At 41.0% G+C, this 20,470-nt stretch overlaps 1 protein-coding gene across 1 annotated transcript in view; it reads left to right on the plus strand.

Annotated features, from left to right (window-relative positions):
- Positions 1-20,470, plus strand: part of FXYD6 (FXYD domain containing ion transport regulator 6) — a 234,743-nt gene that overhangs the window by 95,505 nt on the left and 118,768 nt on the right. Inside the window, exons 4-5 of the mRNA XM_073601113.1 lie at positions 3,155-3,229; positions 6,757-6,796. Of these exons, the coding sequence (XP_073457214.1) occupies positions 3,155-3,229; positions 6,757-6,796 (115 nt within the window). The remainder of the gene's footprint in view (positions 1-3,154; positions 3,230-6,756; positions 6,797-20,470) is intronic.

Below are 20,470 nucleotides of genomic sequence, written 5' to 3' on the forward strand. Positions count from 1 at the left end.
TTCTTCAAAGTGACATGAGATCAAAGTCCTTCCTCAAGTAAATGATTGTAGATTGTTCCATAAGTACGGTAACTTGTTTTTTGATGTCACAACCGACCTGGCCTTAAGAAATCAATCTCTTTGTTAACCCAATGTAACAATCGTTTTGTTTTCAGATTCACCTTTGCGGTCAGTTCTGCTTCTAGTTTTCTGAGATGCATGTCTTGATTGGCCCACTGATTAACCATCTGATGAAAAGATCATACACGGTTGTTTAGGTTGAAAAGAAGACAAATGTCAATGAAACCTCTCACAGACTATTATGTTTTGTTAGCATTTTGGTTCAGAGGAAGCAAAACCAGAACATCTACGGCCAATGTCTTTTCTTGGGGAAAACAGAATAAAGTCCTCACCCTGCAATATGGAAAAAAACACCACCCTAATGCTAGTAATTGGTATTTTGGATAACATTTGTATAAAGAAAACAATTCTGATATGTTTTTACCATTATTGGCTATTACTCTTCAAACAATTTCTTACAGTTTAAGCCTTTCATGGACGCCTAGGTGTCCAACTTAAATGTTGCAATGTCAGTATGCATACGTTGACTGGAACAGATACAACAGCTGACAGATTAATCAAATCATAGGGAATCAATCTGATTGGTTCCAAATTTCTGTCATTGACAGGTTGATCTGACAGCTAGCAGCAGCAGCGCACAGTGTCTGCTAAGAGCTATCAAAGGTTGGACATAGACATTCTATCAGTATGGGGCATAGTTCAAGAAATGGTTCAAGATTCTTCAGATCTGCTGTATTTTTCTTAGGCCCCGCTCACACCTGAGCGATTTTCTGCTTGAAGCTTATAGCTCTAAAACGCTCAACAAGCCAAATCCCATTCATTTCAATGGCCCCTGTTCACATATAAGCACTCTGTCGCCTGAAGCAAAATTCCTATCACTCAAAGTACATGAGCTTCTTTTTGGCAGATTGGAGGCAGATTGGGCCCATTTACTTCAATGGGAAAGCCTGAAAATGTGCAACATGAGCATTTTACTAGCTTTTTGTCACACGTTTTCTGCTCAAACAGCAGCTCTCTACCTTTCTTCCGCCAAGTGCTTTCTATTGGCTAAACGAAAAGGCTGCATTTACACCTGAGTCATGTTTTTGAGTGTTTTTTGAGCATTTGTTGCTATGTTTTTCAGCTTTTTCTTCTGCTTTTATTTATTTATTTATTTATTTTACCTTTTTTTTTTTTGTAAGTGGTTAAGGGATAGGGGTTAGGCTTTAAAGGTTGGGGTTAATTTATTTACTTATTGTTTGTTTATTTCTTTTGTTAGGTTAGGGGTTAATATTAGGGTTTAGGATAAGGGTTGGGGGTTAATACTAGGGTTTAGGGGTTAATATTAGGGTTAGGGTTTAGGGGTTAATAATAGGGGTTAATAATGGTTGTGGTTAGGGTTTTTTATTTATTTTTATTATTTATTTTCATTTAATTATTACATTTAAGCATAAAAGCGCTCAAAAACGTGCACTAAAATTTTCACAAACTTTTTAATTAAGTGTTTCAATGCATCTCTATGGAACAAAAAACACTTAAAAAATGCACCAATCTGCCCGATTCGAGCTACAAGAAAAGCTCCAGAATTTTTTTGAGCTTCAGGCGTTTGGCTTGAGGCAGCTTGTAGTGGAGATGTGAACCAACTCTATAGAGATTAATTGATTTTTTTGTCTCCTCCAGCATTTTGGAGCTTGGAGCTTCAAGCTACAAAACGCTGAGATGTGAATGGGGCCTAAAACACTTGTAATACACTTCTAAAAACGCTCAAAACCTCTCAAGTACAAAACACCCGAAAGTCGCTCTGCTCAGATATGAATGCAGCCTTAGCGTACAATGCCACAAAACTGTACTTCATTTTCAAGATACAACATTTATGATTTATGCTGTCCTCTTACCAGTATGTTACCAATATGCATGCATTCTCCCCTTGTCCTTACCTACTTTACAGCTTGGTACAGATGTTGAGTAAGCTGCAAGTATCCCACTGCTCTGCTTCAGGTACATTATTAAGTATTGAGATACCTGCCTTTACACGCACATGAACTTTATTGGCATCCCAGTCTTAGTCTGTAGGGTTCAGTGTTGAGCTATAACAGCTTCAACTCTTCTGGGAAGGCTGTCCAAAAGGTTTAAAAGTTTGTCTATGGGAATGTTTGACCATTCCTCCAGAAGCGCATTTGTGAGGAAAGGCACTAATGTTGGACAAGAAAGCCTGGCTCAGTCTACCCTCTATTTCATCCCAAAGGTGTTCTATTGGGTTGAGGTCAGGACTCTGTGCAAGTCAAGTTCCACCACCCCAAACTCGCTCATCTATGTCTTTATGGACCTTGCTATGTGCACTGGTGTGCAGTCGATTTGTAACAGGAAGGGGCCATCCCCAAGATGTTCCCACAAAAAAGTCTTGGTATGCTGATGCCTTAAGAGTTCCCTTTACTAAGGAACTAAGGGCCAAGCCCAACCCCTGAAAAACAATCCCACACCATAATCCCTCTCCACCAAATGATTTGGATCAGTGCGCAAAGCAAGGTCCATAAAGACATGGATGCGTGAGTTTGAGGTGGAGGAACTTGACAGGCCTACACAGAGTCCTGACCTCAACCCGATGAAAGACCTTTGGGATGAATTAGAGCAAAGACTGCAAGCCAGGCCTTCTCGTCCACATCAATGCCTGACCTCACAAATGCGCTTCTGGAAGAATGGTCAAACATTCCCATAGACACACTCCTAAACCTTGTGGACAGCCTTCTCAGAAGCGTTGAAGCTGTTATAGCTGCAAAGGGTGAACCAACTCAATATTGAACCCTACGGACTAAGACTGGGATGCAATTAAAGTTCATGTATGTGTGAAGGCAGGCGTTCCAATACTTTTGACAATATAGTGTACATGTCTTCAATTCACTTTGTGTCAGGTGCTGGCTCTCACCACAGCTTGTTCCTGGCCTTTCAAAGAATGAAAAGGAGCTCCAAACTGACATGTGCTTTCAGATCAAGAACAATCCACCTGAGTTCCCCGCTCTGATGTGATTTTTAACCACGAGAGAGTTTGTTCAAAGAGTCTCTTTTTGTTACAAGTGGCACTTTGAAAATCTGATGTTTTGTATTTATTTCTATGCAGATTATGAAAGCTTGCGGATTGGAGGACTGGTCTTTGCAGTGGTCCTGTTCTTAATGGGGATTCTACTGATTCTGAGTAAGTGTAAATGTGTACACTTCTTTTTTCATATCTTCTGCCACATGACCACCAGAAACACATAGTCATATATATCTATATCACTTTAAAGCCCACCTCCGACCCATGTATACTCACCTTGCTTGCAATCCTAACTCTGTGATAGATGGTGTCATGTTTACTTATGTTTGATGCCATCCTCCTCCTAATGGGACTGTGTCCGGGCTTGTTTGCCTGGCTGGACTATGCACCTTGGGAGAAGGTCCAATACCCCCCATACCCAGAAGTGCCCGGATTATTGCAGCAGCTTCAGTGGACAAACAAACCGATGGAAGAGCACAGGGAAGGGGAATATAAGAGGGTTGTGGATGTGGACTTTAAAATTACTCTAAATAAGCAAAGTGACAGTCTCTTTAAATGTACTCAATAGGAAAAGCAGCATCTCTAGATTTTTATCTATTTATTGGGCTGGGTTACACTTGACTTTTGCCCTGTGAAGCAGTAAGGAAATACCCTCCCAGACTGTTGGGCACATTGTAAGGCCACCAGGCAACCTCCTCAATAGAATTCTATGCACAGATTTTAACATATTTTATAAGAAATGTCATCATATATGGTATATGACACTAACATTAAACACAAACTACTGAAGCATAAATATAGTATAATTAGACATATTTATAAAAAGCTACTCCTAGCATATGACAGTACTTTTCACTTCAGTGGATATGCATAGAGAAGTCCTAAACACCGCACACCTAGCAAAGCCATTAGTAAACAGGTGAAAGCAATATAAAACATTGATGAAAGGCTGGCCGCACTCCAATGATGTAGCAGTTTATTGAATCTTCAAAGCATGTAGATTACAAATATCATAACTCCACAATATGGACAGAGGACTGTTAACGCGTTTCACACAAAAACATGCTTAATCATAACTGATAACAATTATTTCTATGTTTTTTTTTTTTCTTTTTCTTTGTATTATTCATGGCCATGTTGATGTTTTTTAAGATTTTATTCAATCTGTGTGAGGGCTGTGAGTGACCAATTGGAATTGGCTTTATAGTGATTATTCAAGCTGCTTTCCGACAGGTGCACTTCAGTTATGATTAAGCACGTTTTTGTGTGAAACGTGTTAATTGTCCTCTGTCTGTCAGAGTTGTGATGTTTGTAATCTACATTCTTTGAAGACTATAAAATTCATTCATCTGCTACATCGTTGGAGTGCGGCCACCCTTCCATCACATCATATTGCCACGATCACAGATCAGACTGGAACCTACTGATGTGTGGGGAGGCTGATCACACATGCACCTGTCTGGAGCAGTGTTTTCTTTCTCTTAAACAGGTGAAAGCAGCCTTAGCCTGCTTCACTCAAAGCCACGCCCCCAACGCATTTCACCCCGCCCACAGGGCTTACTTATAGAGGCACTTTCCTTTCCAGACCTATGTTTTTGGAAATCAAATGTTCTTACCATATTAATGTGTTTACATGGGCCGCATTTCTACATAAGTTCATATTATATTTTAATGTGTCAATTCTGTCTATTAGGAATAGTGTACATGGGCATCATAACAAAGTCAAATGCAGAATGCTTCAGGAAAAAGACATACTGCAAGGCAACATAATAAACAACAAAAGCAATGATAAATCAAAGTAAATACGGAAACATACAGTCCAATTACTGTGTTTCACATCCTTCAAAAATGCTTTACAAGCATGCATCAAAAGCAAAGCGCAACAATCTGTGCATTTAAGTCTTAATAATGGCTCAAAACAAAGTTAGCCATTTCATCAATAATAAAATATTACATATCTGTTGGTTCTTTTTTTATTTTGTGTATGTGTGTGTGTATGTGTGTGTATATATATATATATATATATATATATATATATATATGTGTGTGTGTATACAGGGGGTCCCCGGGTTACAAACAAGTTAGGGACCTTAGGTCTGTTCTTAAGTCGAATCTGTTTGTAAGTTGGAACAGGTACATTTTTTAAGTTTAGCTCCAGCCAAAAAAACAATTTTTAAGCTTTTTGGATAGCATAGGGAAGGGTTAACACCGCTGTAACATTTGTTTTGCTGTCTGTCCTCCTCTTCAGAAGATTTCACCTCACTTTCTGTCCCAATGACAATTGGATTTTGAAAATTTTGGGTTGTTGTGGAAACAAGCCTTGGTGATAAAGCATCAGTGGAGGTATCTTTTCCCCAAAATAGCTCTTACAGGAGAGAATTTCCCTTCCTAGGGGTAGATTTCCTCTCACTTCCTGTTGTCTCCCTCCATTTGTAAGTAGGAGTCGTTTGTAAGTCGGATGTTTGTAACTAGGGGACCCCCTGTATATATATATATATATATATATATATATATATATATATAGGGCTTTTCAAACAATTCATTCAATTCATTCAAACAATAGGTGCTGTTGGTTCTTTTTTTATTTTGTGTATGTGTGTGTGTATGTGTATATATATATATATATATATATATATATATATATATATATATATACAGGGCTTTTTTTCTCAAACAATAGGTGCTGGAACTCAACCACAACCCCCCAAAACCCCTCCCCCACACACACCCTCCCAATTACATCAAATAGTGGGTGTGGTCATATTTCTCAAACAGTAAAAGGGTCTTAAAGGGGCATTAAATCTCAGGATTGCATTACATACAGAGTGCAGACTTCAGGGGGGTTACACACAGAGTGCAGAGCTGTCACTTGTAAACACAGAAACAAGACTTCTGTGTTTACAAGTGATTGTGGTGAGCAGGCAACAAAGGGTCTGAGCCAGAGGTGGTGGAACTGAGTAACACCAAGTTCCCCCTGAAAAAAAGCCCTGTATATATATATATATATATATATATATATATATATACACATATACTGTATATATTAATAGTAAATAATGCTCAAATTTAATTTTTTCCGTGCTTAGTAAGTTGCTTAGGGCAGATTATATATTTTTTACTTTAGTATTTGTACAAATTGTTTTGGTGTTTCCATACTGTACCTCTTCTACAGATCGTTGTGTACTGTCCATGAGATTTTTTTATATGCACCAAGGCAGACCACAGATTATGCGATTTTCTCTCCTGCAACCACGGGTATCAGGAAAGAAAATCACTTGATTCCCCCATCAACACAGTGTTAATGGGGGAATCCCTCCCGTGGAGCTATTGTGTTCTCTCGGCGAAGGGGGGGGGGGGGGGGGGGCGGTGCGAGGAAGTGACGAACCGCCCATGCCAGTAAAACAGTGATTATCGCTAGCGGCTATAGTCACTGGCACAGCAATATTCACATACAAAAATTTGACATGCTTGCCGTTCCCAAGTCAATCGTTGGAACGACTTTGGTACAGTCAGCCTGCCCATAAATGGTTCAAATTATCTGTGACCAGCTTAATAGTAACATTTTCAAAGCAAGCTTGTCCTGAAATTGTAACTGTTATTGCAAAGAAAAAAGTACTCAACTGTGTTGTTGCAAGTGATCTAATATTGTTACAATCACCTCCTAAATATTATGTATCTTTTTGCAGGTCGGAGGTGCAGATGCAATAATCTTAACCAAAAGCAAAGGTAAGCCAATATATGAACAGCATTGTCTAGAATGGGGTGCTAAACCAACAAACACCTTTTAGAATTCATAAATCTATACCTGTTATGCACATATAATTGTAAATGCTGCTAATACATTTACTAACTTGCTTTTACATTGTTGCAGATTAAAGCTAAGAGAGCTTACTAAATCTCCTGAGAGAGAGCTCCTAGTTTCAAAACTGAGCACTATCCATATATTTGCATTGACAATTACATTTTCAGTACAAGCTTGTAGGCCGAGGTTAACTCCCCATTCTGTAGAACCTGTCTTTAGAGGGCAGGACGCTTTGCTCTCTATATGGTTTCCCCTGCATGGTAGAGATGAGAAAGATGGGAGTAGCAGTATGATGCAGATGACCTGTGGGGTCTAAGGAATTTAGAGAGCACCCCTCTCTGGTGTAGACCCCAGGACATTGTTGGGAGGACCTAACTGAGAACTTTAATTAATAACCCTACTAAGAACCTCGTCTGGAAAAGCTGAGCAGTACCCCTTATAGGGCGTACACACGGTCGGACTTTGTTCGGACATTCCGACAACAAAATCCTAGGATTTTTTCCAACGGATGTTGGCTCAAACTTGTTTTGTCTACACACGGTCGCACAAAGTTGTCGGAAAATCCGATCGTTCTAAACGCGGTGACGTAAAACACATACGTCGGGACTATAAACGGGGCAGTGGCCAATAGCTTTCATCTCTTTATTTATTCTGAGCATGCGTGGCACTTTGTCCGTCGGATTTGTGTACACACGATCGGAATTTCCGACAACGGATTTTGTTGTCGGAAAATGTTATCTCCTGCTCTCCAACTTTGTGTGTCGGAAAATCTGATGGAAAATGTCCGATGGAGCCCACACACGGTCGGAATTTCCGACAACACGCTCCGATCGGACATTTTCCATCGGAAAATCCGACCGTGTGTACGGGGCATTAGTTAATGACAAGACTTGTTAGAGGTTGGGAATGAAAGAAGAAGATGTTGGCACTATTATGTGTATGTGATGCCATGATGTATAAGGGAGTGAGTCTGAAGCCTCGTACACACGATCGGACTTTCCGACGGGAATTGTGTGATGACAGGCTGTTGGCATAAAATCGGACCGTTTGTACGCTCCATCGGACAATTGTTGTCGGATTTTCCGCGGACAAATGTTTGATGGCAGGTTTTAAAATTTTCTGCAGACAAATGTCTGTTGTCGGATTCTCCAAGCGTGTGTACACAAGTCTGTCGGACAAAAGTCCAAAGTACAAACACGCATGCGGTCGGTCTTGTACACTAGCGTTTGTAATGCAGCGCACATTCTCTTCTTCTTTAATGGGATAATAATGAAGCTGCTTTGCTGGTGATACTGATGGAAACTAATTTTCAAAGGCTTTTCTTTCCTAGTGAAATCAAGAATAATATTATTATGCTTTTTTTAATTATTATTTGAGCAAGTTACCACAACACCATTATCCGTAGTTTTTAAGATCAAAGATACAACTATGTTGGTGTCCCTTGTTAATTTTACATTGTATTTTTTTTAAATGTAACTGCCTACTCCCAAACTGTCATTTGAAGTAAAAGACATAGCCAAGTATTATTCTCCACATTTTTTTTATTGTGCATTAAAAAAAGAAATAAAATAAGACGTGCTATCTGCGTAGCCTCCCTGACGGTTTTCCCGAGTGTGGCTCGGGGTTAAATTTCAGCACCATTAGCGGTAACCCCGAGCCACACTCGGGATTACATCTCAGGATTCTGGTGCAGTGTACTTACCTTGTCCCCGGGATCCTGCAATGTCCCCCCGCTGCGTCTGCTGGCTCTGTCCTCCGCACCGATGTCCTGTGTGCCGGGCTCCGTTCCCTGCAAGCGTCGCAACGCACGGGTGCGGAGCCTGGCGGCAAATTCAAAAAAGTGAAAATTCATAACACATACAGTACACTGTAATCTTACAGATTACAGTACTGTATGAAATCATTTCACATCCCTTTTCTCCCCAGTGCTATGTCCAATGCCCTGTATGCAGTTTGATATTATATATACTGTTCTTTCTGCCTGGAAACTGGAGATTGTCCATGGCAACCAAAAAGTGTTTTTAAAAGGGGTTTTAAACCAGCTAGAAAACAGTGACAGTAAATTAGAACACTTGCAGAATTGAGCGATAGTGAATCGTGGGGAAATTTATTTTATTATTAATATTATATAATTATTTTTTATAATTATTTACATTTATTTATTATATTATAATTTATGATTATAGGATATCTACTAGACTCTTTGTGGACAGATTTAGGTGTGTTATTGCTAAGAATTACAGGCCTACAATATAAAGCACCAAATTTCTATGCAAAACAATTGTACCGCTTTGAGACGCAAAAATCTGAAATAATCATACCGCCAGGGAGGTTAACCAAAAAGTGCATTCTATGCATCAAAAATTATAGAAAATATACCAAATCAAATCATTATTCAACCAAAAAAATAATGTCAAAGCAATAATTCCAAGGCCAAAAATAAATAACACGTTATCTCCTCCGATTCCGCAACATGTCTGGTTGACGAATGGCCGTTCAGAAACAAACTGAAAAGCATGAATTGAAAAGCGCTAAAAGAAAAGCGTGAACTGAAAAGCGCGAACTGAAAAGCACAAAATGAAAAGTGCGAATCAACACTCACCAAACTTCTACTAACACGAAATTAGCAGAAGGAGCCCAAGAGGTGGCGCTAAAGAGCTGAAAAACCACGTAGTACGTCAGTACATTCATGTTTGTTGGCTAAAAATTCCTTGCCATTTGTATGCAAGACAAGTTTGGGCCAACGCCCTTCAGACAAAAGTCCACGGTTTTGTTGCCCAACAATCCGATCGTGTGTACGAGGCTTTAGATATTAGAGTTTCTCCCCACATTGCAGATGTGTGGTACCCTTTTCAATCCTGTTGCAGGAGGATTGTTGGAGGGGCCCTCGGCCAACATGACTATTACTGGCAGCAAGCCGGGGCCCTGCTAAGAAGCTTTTAGACTGTTCCCTTCTTCTCTAAGCAGTGCTGATACACAAAGCTTTAGCAAAAAAGTAAAAGACAATCTCTGAGAAATAAAAGCACACACACCCATAAAAAGCAATGGTAAACTGGGATAGTTGGTTATGTAAGGAAAGGGGAGGGCTATGGAATGGGAGCGGAGAGTAAGAGTCACAGCGGTGAGAGTGGTCATAAAATGTTGAATATTGATTTAGATATTGATTTAGAGGTCCACATTTAGTACAATATCTTTTGTGTCAAAGAAAATGATAAATTGCAATTAAAATGTTTTGCTTTGCTAACTATTTTAAAAGTTCCCTTTAAGAAACACATAATTTGTGTCCTCCATAGAGTGGTTTGGTTGTGAGAAAAGATGTTCCACAGGTGTGCAGTAATCATCTTCCTTATGATGTGTGTACTTTTTTTTGTCAGAGACTGCCCTACTTAACATTTTACTAAAACTTTGAGTATCAGTACTCCGTGGACTAAAAAGAAGGGAACACCCCAAAACATTGTCCTGAAAACATCCATTTCTTCAGGTACTTCCTGGTTTCTATGCCTAGGCAAATGACGTCATACATCCCAGGAGTCTTCAGAAGGGGCTTTCTCAGCTAGGCACACCCTCCTGCCTGCATGCCTGAGCTGAGGGCAGATGAATTCCAGGAAATAAATGCTACATGAATCATCTGCCCTTACTCAAGATGGCTATTGGCAGAAATGCTAGGGGGTGTTTTTCAAAGTGATTTCTAAGGAAAATATAGCCTGGAGACATGGATGGATGGGCGAGTTTGCTTTGAATACTAAAAATGAATTAAATAGTGTTTTTGTTTTATGGTGTTCAGATCCACTTTAACATTTGATTTTTGAATGAATGCAATTTCCAAAACGAAAAACACATACACTGTCAGAAACAAGTTCGATTGAGATGAATTCTTCTGCTTCGCATTTTTTTCATCACTGCGGTTAAAAACAAACGTCAATTTGATCCCAATAATGATTAGAAAGTTGAACAAATGTTCTTAAAACAAACAGTTTCAAGCTAAATTTTACACTACTAGTGTACAGTGTATGGGTCAACTTTAAATTGTGTCACATTACTGTTAATGTGAGCTGCTACACAAGAAAATTTCAGCTGGGAAGCTGAGCAACTGATTTCCAACAATATAATAATGCCTATTGGTATTTGGTCAACTTTAGCCAAGATTTTTTTTTTTAAAAACACGAGAGCGCAATTGCCATTTAAAGCAACGCAGGGTCGTATCACAAAAAATAGCCTGGTCATTAAGGGGGTAAATCCTCCTGGGGCTGAAGTGGTTAAAGCAACCTGTCATTAAAAGTGGGAGTTTTACTTTACTGACAGTCCCCATACTTTTTATATATATATATATATATATATATATATATATATATATATATATATAATGCCTGTGTTCATACCCTCTGAAATTTTTCACATTTTGTCATGTTACTACCAAAAACGTAAATGTCATTTATTGGGATTTTATTGGGATTTTATGTGACAGACCAACACAAAAGTGGCACATAATTGTAAAGTGGAAGGAAAATGATACATGGTTCAACATTTTTTACAAATAAATATGTGAAAAGTGTGGTGTGCATTTGTATTCAGCCCCCTTTACTCTGACACCCCTAATTAAAATCTAATGGAACCAATTGCCTTCAGAAGTCACCTAATTAGTAAATAGAGTCCACCTGTGTGTAATTTTTTTTTTTATAATCAAAATTTTTTATTTTCTGTTCTACTTTTCACAATTCACAATTATACATCCTTAATTTCATACTTTACAGTAACTACACAAGATTAACATATTAGGCATTAACAAGAGACCAACTGGTAATATCGTTCTCTTACAACTGACCCTATCCCCTCCCCCCCCAAAAAAAAGAAACCGCTGTCTGTCTCAGCCCCCTCCCACATCCGACATGTGTTTGACAACCAAGTATATCCTGTGACTGATGAAATTCCCAATAGTTGCGTGTATCAATCTGTATATCCAATTCCTCATTGACACTCCCAACTCCTACAAACCAACACGTTAAACAAACCTAAAACACACAAAAAAAAAAAAAAAAAAAAAAAAGAAAATTATAATAATAAGAAAAAGAAAACATTTATTTAAAGTGACCAAATTAAACCTAAAATAAATAATCCTTCTCCTACCTCCATGTGTTACCAAACCCCCTATAATGTAAGAGGCCACTAACGGCCATATTAGATATAACATCTATATATAAAAAAAAAAAAAAAAAAATCCACCTCCCCGCCCATACACACCCTGTGATCATGGCCTAATTCCTCACTTCTAAAAGGAAAAAAAAAAAAAAAAAAGAATCTTCATATCCCCTTCCTTAGTGACATTCCCTACACCAAGCGCCTTCAAACCAACACATTAAACAAACCCTAACAACATGTAAGAGGAGAGAAGATGAAGAAAAAAAAAAAAAAAACAGCTTACCACCTCCCTCGCCCCTTTCACCAGATCAGGTATCTCATTATAAGGGTAAAAGGGACGGGGAGGGGGAAAGAGACAGCAGTCAAAAAACAAAAAACAAAACAAAAAAAAAAACAATTCTTTCCTTTTCCTCCCTGGCTAAACCCCTATGTGACTATTCCAAGGTCTTTATATGGCCATGGCTCCCTACACCTTCTCGTTTCGTGTTTCCCTCTTAATCTATCCCCTGTACACACTGTATCCAGCCTGCCCATATGTCCTCAAATTCCCCTTTTTTATCTTTTACTACATGAATCCATCTTTCCGCTTCCATTGTCCGGTTGACCTCCCTTTTCCAATCTTTTAATGTTGGGCAGGCGTTCTGCTTCCAGAATCTCGGAATTAATATTTTGGCTGCATTTAATAGATGTGGTGTAATGCTCCTCCTATAGGCCTTAATTAGGCCAGTTGTTCCATGAAATAGGTGCACACTCTATAGGTCTATGGGCTAACCTCTCGATCCATGGTGTAACTGCTTCCCAGAATTCCTTAATCCTGGGGCATTCCCGCCACAGATGAAGAAATGTACCCCTTTGCTCGCACCCTCTCCAGCACCGGGCATCTGCTGTTGGATATATCCTATTTAATCTTGCTGGTGTCCTATACCACCTTGTCAGAAATTTATAGGTAGGGTTGTCCCGATATCGATACTAGTATCGGTATCGGCACCGATACCGAGCATTTGCCCAAGTACTTGTACTCGGGCAAATGCTCCTGATGCTTCCCCGATACCTGGAAGACAGCTGTGATCGGCGCGTGGGGGAGTTACAAGATTCTCCCCCAGCGGCTTTCAGCAGCTTTAGTGACATACAGCGGTGATCGGTCACCGCTGACTGTCACTGCATCCTCCTCCATGCCCCCTCCATTCCTCTGTCCCCCTCCGCTGTCCCCCTCTGTTCCTCTCTCCTTCCCTGTGTCTCTCCGCTGTCCCCCTCCGTTCCTCTCTCCTTTTCTGTCCCCCTCCGCTGTCCCCTCCGTTCTGCTGTGTCTCTCCGCTGTCCCCCTCCGTTCCTCTTTCTTTCCCTGTGTCTCTCCGCTGTCCCCCTCCGTTCCTCTATCCTTTTCTGTCCCCCTCCGCTGTCCCCTCCGTTCTGCTGTGTCTCTCCGCTGTCCTCCTCCATTCCTCTTTCCTTCCCTGTGTCTCTCCGCTGTCCTCCTCCATTCCTCTTTCCTTCCCTGTGTCTCTCCGCTGTCCCCCTCCGTTCCTTTCTCCTTCCCTGTGTCTCTCCGCTGTCCCCTCCGTTCCCCTCTCCATCTCTGTCCCCTCCGTTCTGCTGTCTCTCTCCGCTATGTGAATGGACAGAGTCAGCTGACTCACTGATACATTGTAAACTCCTGTGATTACGATGTGTCAGTTTATGAATGGAGAGGAGCCGCTGTCTTCTCTCCATTCATTCTCAGTGCAGCTGAGGCTGCAGAGAAAGGGACTGGGGAATCTCTATCCTCTGTCTCTTTCTCTGTCTCAAGGGGGAGATATCAGAGGTCTGTTAAGACCCCTGATATCTCACCAAAGCCCCCCAACAGGGCTGATTAAAAAAAAAAAAAACACATATAAAGAATAAAAAGAATATTATTGTAAAAAATAAAAATTGTAAAAAAAAATAAAAAAAAACACACACACATACACCGTTCACCCCCCCCCCCCCCCCCAAAAAAAGAAAACACTGTTAAAAAAAAAACAAAAACAAAAAAAAAAAAACACTGTCACGTGACATTAAAAAAAAAGTATCGGTAATCGGTATCGGCGAGTACTTGAAAAAAAGTATCGATACCTGTACTCGGTCCTAAAAAAGTGGTATCGGGACAGCCCTATTTATAGGCCATTTCCTGAGCATACGAGCTTATGGACGTTAAATAAGTTGATTGGATCATTTTTTTAATTTGTTCATCTGACAATACTTTATTTAGTTCTCTTTCCCATTTCCTGACAAAGTATGGGATTGTTTTCTTTTGGGTACTAAGTATCAGGCTGTACATCTGGGACAACATATGTCTGCCTTCCCCCAGGTGTACGCACCGGCTCTCAAACCTAGTTATTGAATTTAATGGTCTTAGAAGGGGTTTCATCTTTTTAAAAAAACTTATCATTTGGTTATATCTCCATCCTGATATGGATATATTCCCTAGTGCCGTAACCAGCTCTGAATAAGTTGCTAAGGTCTCCCGCGGGGCAAACTTGCCACAGGTGACATCTCCGTCCTTCCCCCATGCCCCCAGGAATCCTCCTCCCTCCCCCGGTGGAAACCATGCGAAACCCTCCAATGGAGCTAAGGGGGACACCTCGGGGGAGTACTCTCCTGTTCTGATTAGGTTATCCCATGTTATCAGTGCGTTCCAAGTCAGGGGGGACGTCCATTTCGAAAGTCCTCTTTCCGTGTTCGGAATCCAGGGAGCTCCTGCCAGGTTCCTCCCCGCTATAGCTTTCTCTAGTGGGACCCACATTTTACTGGGGGAATCATGACACCAATTCAAAATACGGACCAGCGCCATTACCTTATAGTATGTTAATATATCAGACAGGCCCAATCCTCCTTCAGCCTTACTTCTACACAGGATGTCATATGTCAGCCTTGGTCTTTTATTATTCCACACAAATGCTATAAAAGCCTTCCGTATCTGTTTAAAAAGGATTCCTGGTAATTTAATCGGAACTGTATGTAGAATATAAATAATTCTAGGTAGTATACACATCTTAATGGCACTCACTCTTCCAAACCATGTTAAATGTTGTCCTCTCCATTTCTTTAAGTCCTCCTTTAACCCAGCTATTAGGGGAGTATAATTAAGATCATATAACATTTTTTGATCTGAGGTAACATGAACCCTTAAGTAAAACAGTGAATCTTTCTTCCACACAAAGGGGTATTCCCTCTTCAACATCTTTGCCATCTCTTGAGGGACATGACTGGGAAGAAGTATTGATTTTTCATAATTGACTTTAAAATTAGATAGGATACCGTATCTACCTACTTCCTGCATGAGAGTCACTAAGGAAGTCTGAGGCGCTGAAAGGTAAAACAGCAGATCATCAGCATAGGCTGATACCTTATGCTCCACCCCCCCCCCCACACCTATTCCCAATATTTCTCCCCATTGCCTCTAATCTTACAAAGAAATGGTTCTAATATTATAGCGAATGTAATGTGGGCACCCTTGCCTTGTTCCGTTTCGTATGTTGAGATAGTCAGAGATTGTACCATTCACTTTAACTCTTGCTCTTGGATCTGCGTAAAGGGCCATTATCCATCCCATCATAGGGTCACCTAGACCCACTCCCTTCAGAACTTCCTTCATAAAGCCCCAATTCACCCTATCGAAGGCTTTTTCTGCGTCCATCAATAGTACGATCCTTGGGGTTTTCTCTGGACCATGTTGTATCCAGTGGAGCAGATGAAGTGCCCGGATGGTATCATCCCTTGCCTCACGTCCTTTTACAAAACCTGTCTGATCTGGATGCACCAAAACCCCTATATGTTCTTGCAGTCTCATAGCTAAGATTTTGGCAAGCAATTTAGTGTCTGAGTTGAGCAGAGAAATAGGCCTATAGTTGGCGCAATACTGAGGGTCTTTCCCATCTTTGGGGATTATGGTTATGTACGCCACCAGGGCTTCTGGGGGTAAAGAATTAACTGCATTAATAGAGTTAAAATAGTTACATAACGGTTTTATGAGCTCCGAAGAGAATTTTTTATAGTAAGCATTTGTCAGGCCGTCCGGGCCAGGACTTTTCCCCGCTGGTAGGGCCACTATTGCTGTGCTCAACTCATTCACCATAATTGGATGGTCCATTTCCGCTTTAATCATCTCAGATATGGTCGGCATAGATGATTCCCTGATATATTCTCGTATTTTCTCCCTTCTTTGATCTTCTTTATTTCCTAATTGGGCTGTCTCCGGTGTCTGAATGTTATATAGGGTCTCGTAGAATTTATGAAATTCTTTCGCTATGGCCTGTGTTTCCAATATTTTCCTGTTGTGAATTAGTAGATTATGAACATGTCTAGAATCTTGCTGCTTTTTAAGTTGTTTGGCCAATAGTCTCCCGCATTTGTTACCTAGCTCATAGAACCTATGGGCAAAATATCTATATTGTTTATTTTTCGATCTAGACATTGTGCAAGTTCTGTTCGAAGGTTCCCTAATTGTTGAATATCTGAGGGGTCTAAGTTTTTTTTATGTTTGATCTCTAATATATTAATTTTCTCCAATAGCTCTGTCACTTCCCTTTTCCTTTCTTTCTTAATATAGGATCCATAGGCTATTCATTCTCCTCTTATAACTGATTTATAGGCCTCTCACACTGACTGCTCTGACACCTCTCCTGGCGTATTCCTTTCAAAATATTCCCTTATTTTTACTATTAGCTCTTCAGTTATCCTTTTGTTATCCAGTAGCGATTCGTTCAATCGCCAGGTTCGTTCTATATGCCCTGTCTGGATCGGGAAGAATGTTAACGTTATTGGGGCGTGATCCGAGATAGTTATAGCCTCAATAGTACAATCTCGGACATTCTCCAGATAGAATTGATCTACCATGAATACGTCAATACGCGAATACATTTTATGTGCTGTAGAGTAATAGCTATAATCTTTGCAACGCCCGCCAGCTATCAACCAGATGTTGGGTGCGTAGGCGTTGTTTTAAATATTTTAGGGCTCTAAAAGATATAGAGGTTTTCCCTGATGTTGTATCCAGACCCGGGTCCATTACCATGTTAATGTCTCCACCCAGGATCAAACACCCTACCCTGAATTTCTCCAGCGTCCTCAGCATTTCAACAAGAAATTTAATTGTCCCCGTATTTGGAGCGTAGATAGCAGCAAATGTATATCGCTGGCCATATATTGCTCCCTTGACAAATAAGAAACGACCTTCTCTGTCTGCTTGAACAGACGTTAGTACCCATGGGCAAGTTTTTCTAAATGCTATTGTGACCCCTCTTGCCCTTGCAATCAGTGATACTGCATGATACCAATGGCTGAACATATGTCTCGGTAGGTTAGGTATTGATCTCTCCCTAAAGTGTGTTTCTTGAAGAAATGCTATGTCCGCTGCATAATGTTGTAATTCATGCCAAAGTTGGCCCCTTTTGTGTTGTGAGCCCAATCCCTTCACATTATAGGATGCAATCTTTAATGGTGCAGCCATCCTTCAAGAGAAACCAAAAAAAGGGAGCCAATACCATATTTGCCATTTGCCTGGAGGAAGCAAAAAAAAAAAAAAAAAAAAAACCCAAGAAAAACAAAAAAAAAGAAAATTCCAACGCAACCTTATACCACCCCCTCCCCCAAGACACTCCAAAAATATCTCCCCATTCGGAGTATCCTATATAACTGGTAGGGGGGTCCACGCACACCCCCTGTGCTTGATCCCCTCCACCCCCTCACTGATACCAGTTCAACCAGTTCCGTTATATCGGGACCTACCTAATGGAACAGTATAACCCTAAGTGTCACCTTCTAATTCCCTCCTTCCCAAGCTCTTTCTCTTATATTCTCCCTGTGTCTGAATCTTAACTATATCATCTAAAAATCCTTTTTTTCTTTTTTCTTCTCTTTTCCCATCTCTTCCCTCTCTCTTCCTTCTCTTCTTTTTAATGTTAGTGATTTCTTTGTAGCTGCTTCCTATACTCTGTCTTACACTCATAGGATCTGCATATGTTCCCCTCCTCACTCTTATAGTAATGACTATTTTCCTCCACCTATACCTATCACCTTTGTATCACCTGTTACACCTACAGTATCTTATATATTAAGTTCCACTGCTCGTCCCATTCCTTAAACCCATTCACTTAGCATTAAGTTCCATATATTCTATACAGTTAGGTTATCTTATAATCTTTTTTTTTTCCCTTTCCTTCTCCTTTTCCTCTTCCTTCTCTTCCCCCTTCTCTTCCTTTTCCTAAGTGGGATCATGCCTTCCATAGCGATTTCTACGTTGGGCCTTAGGGGAGACTTGGTGCCATTGTTCGGGCCGCTGTAGGAAAGTCCCCTTTTTTTGAGTCCTCCAATCTATAAAGTCTACTGCCAGGAGGTCCAGTGTTTCCACAAATGACTGTAGATCATCCTTCGTATGTAGAGTTGCTGTTTAACCATTTCTTGAAGCTGTCAAGCTAAATGGGAACCCCCAAAGATAATTCACCTCCTTTAAACGCAGGGCTTCAAGCAGAGGCCGGACAGCTCGCTGTTGGAACAGAGTCCTGCGTGTTAGATCTGGGTATAGCGATAGAGTCATGCCTTCAAATAGGATTTCAGGGCTGCTGCGGGCCATTTTCATAATGGTTTCCTTTATTGTATACTTATGTATTCTACATATAACGTCCCTAGCTTTCTCCCTGTTTTGAGTGGAGTATGTGGGGACTCGGTGAATCCGATCTATCTCAATACATTCAGGTGTGGAGGTCCACATAATCTGACAAAAAACTTTTTGGACCACTGAGGTTAAATCAGTTGTTTGAATTGTTTCAGGTAGCCCTTTTATGCGGATGTTCTGCCTTCTGTCTCTGTTCTCCTAATCATCGAGCTGATCCTTATATAGATTTAGGACATCCTCATGTTCCTTGATCGAATCCTGGACCTCCGTCACCGCCTGTATCGTTGCCTCGTAGTTCTCTTCCAAGCTTTCCACCCTATGCCCCAGTGCCCTTGTATCTTCTTTTAGGTCCTCTACCGCCTGCTGGAAAGCCTACTCCACTGTGCTGATTAGTTGCTGAATATCAGTCTTTGTAGGGAGGGCCCTTAGTAGATCTTTAATTTCCTTAATTTCTTTCTCGGCTTCTCCCGCCTCTCCCCTTGGAACCGGGGACCGTATCTCCCTTTTTTCCCGCGGGGGGTCCGTAGAGTAGCCGCGGCCTGCCAGTGCTTGCTTTTCCTCTCTCATTACTGATTCTCCCTCCAGAGGTGGGGTCCCTCTCTCTATCATAGCCGAGTTTCCCTTGGGGGGTGAAGCATCTAGAGCCTTACTATTTGCGGTTTCGGGTTCGGGGGGGCTATGTTCCGACATCAAAGTGTCCCCTTTCTTTGTGTCTTCTTCTTTATTTTCGCCCTCTTCTTGATCTTTTTCCATCCTTTCCATATTAAGCATCTCCGCTTCAAGTCCCAGATTATCTTGTCCCCCCCCTACTGTATCTTTTCCCGTGCTTGGGGAGTGTTGCTTAGTGTTAGGGATATTTCTCTCAGGTAGCTTCCTTCCTCGTCCTATTGTCGGGGATCCCCTTCCTTGCTCTATGTAAGTTCCTCCAGCCACTTGTACACCAGGACCTGATGTTAACGACTTACGCTCCATTTGCTTCCCGCTGTCTTGCTTAGTCTCTATTGTCCCTCCACCTCTCTCTTCCAGCCCCCCCCAGATGGTATCTCTGCTCTGCACGGGGGGAGAGATAAAGTCTTATCCCTCCTGACTCACTCCGATTTCCTTTTGCTGGTTGCTGCGCAGCTTGTCGGCGTGTAGTCATTATTAATATCTATAGCTCATGTGTAGAGTTTTAGGGAGGGAGAATCGTTAGTCCATAAGAATCTTATAAAGTCTTATAAAGTTATATATTTTACAGTTGGGCAGTAAACTAGATCTCTCCCCTCTCTTTCCTCTGATCTTTTGGGGGAGGGGGAGACCCCCAAAGTACAATATGGGTGAGTACAGATTACTCCTGTTCACAATGGGGTGTTCCCCCCTTTTCAGTTTTGCAGGGGGGTGTATGCAGAGATGTCCTTGTGGGTTTGCAGGGTATGTGCGTTATCCCTTTTCCTTTTACAAGTCCTCTCAAAGGGAGGGCAAGAAGAGATTTTTTGTGGGGTTAACTAGAGAATGGGCAAATGAAGTCTTTTAAAACACTCTAGGAAATCACTTTCTCAGTCCATCAGGGCTCTTCCAAAGTCTTTCCCCTTATAGTGCTATAGGTCAGAGAGGATCAGAGCAGACAGTTTTTCAGTTATATTAATAGTCCTTATCCCTCTGATCCTACTCTACCTGACCAGCTTCCTTAGCAGCTCTATACTTTCCAGTACATAAAATGTGTATAAGTGTACATTTAAGGTGTAAATTTGGTTGATCCTACCCGGTTTCCAGGGATGTCCATGTAATTCATCCTTCCAGCATTCACCTCCCAGGCGTCTCTGAAGCACAGCTGAGCGGTGTATGGCTTCTC

This window comes from Aquarana catesbeiana, linkage group LG10 (assembly GCF_042186555.1).
Source record: "Aquarana catesbeiana isolate 2022-GZ linkage group LG10, ASM4218655v1, whole genome shotgun sequence".
NCBI lineage: Eukaryota > Metazoa > Chordata > Amphibia > Anura > Ranidae > Aquarana > Aquarana catesbeiana.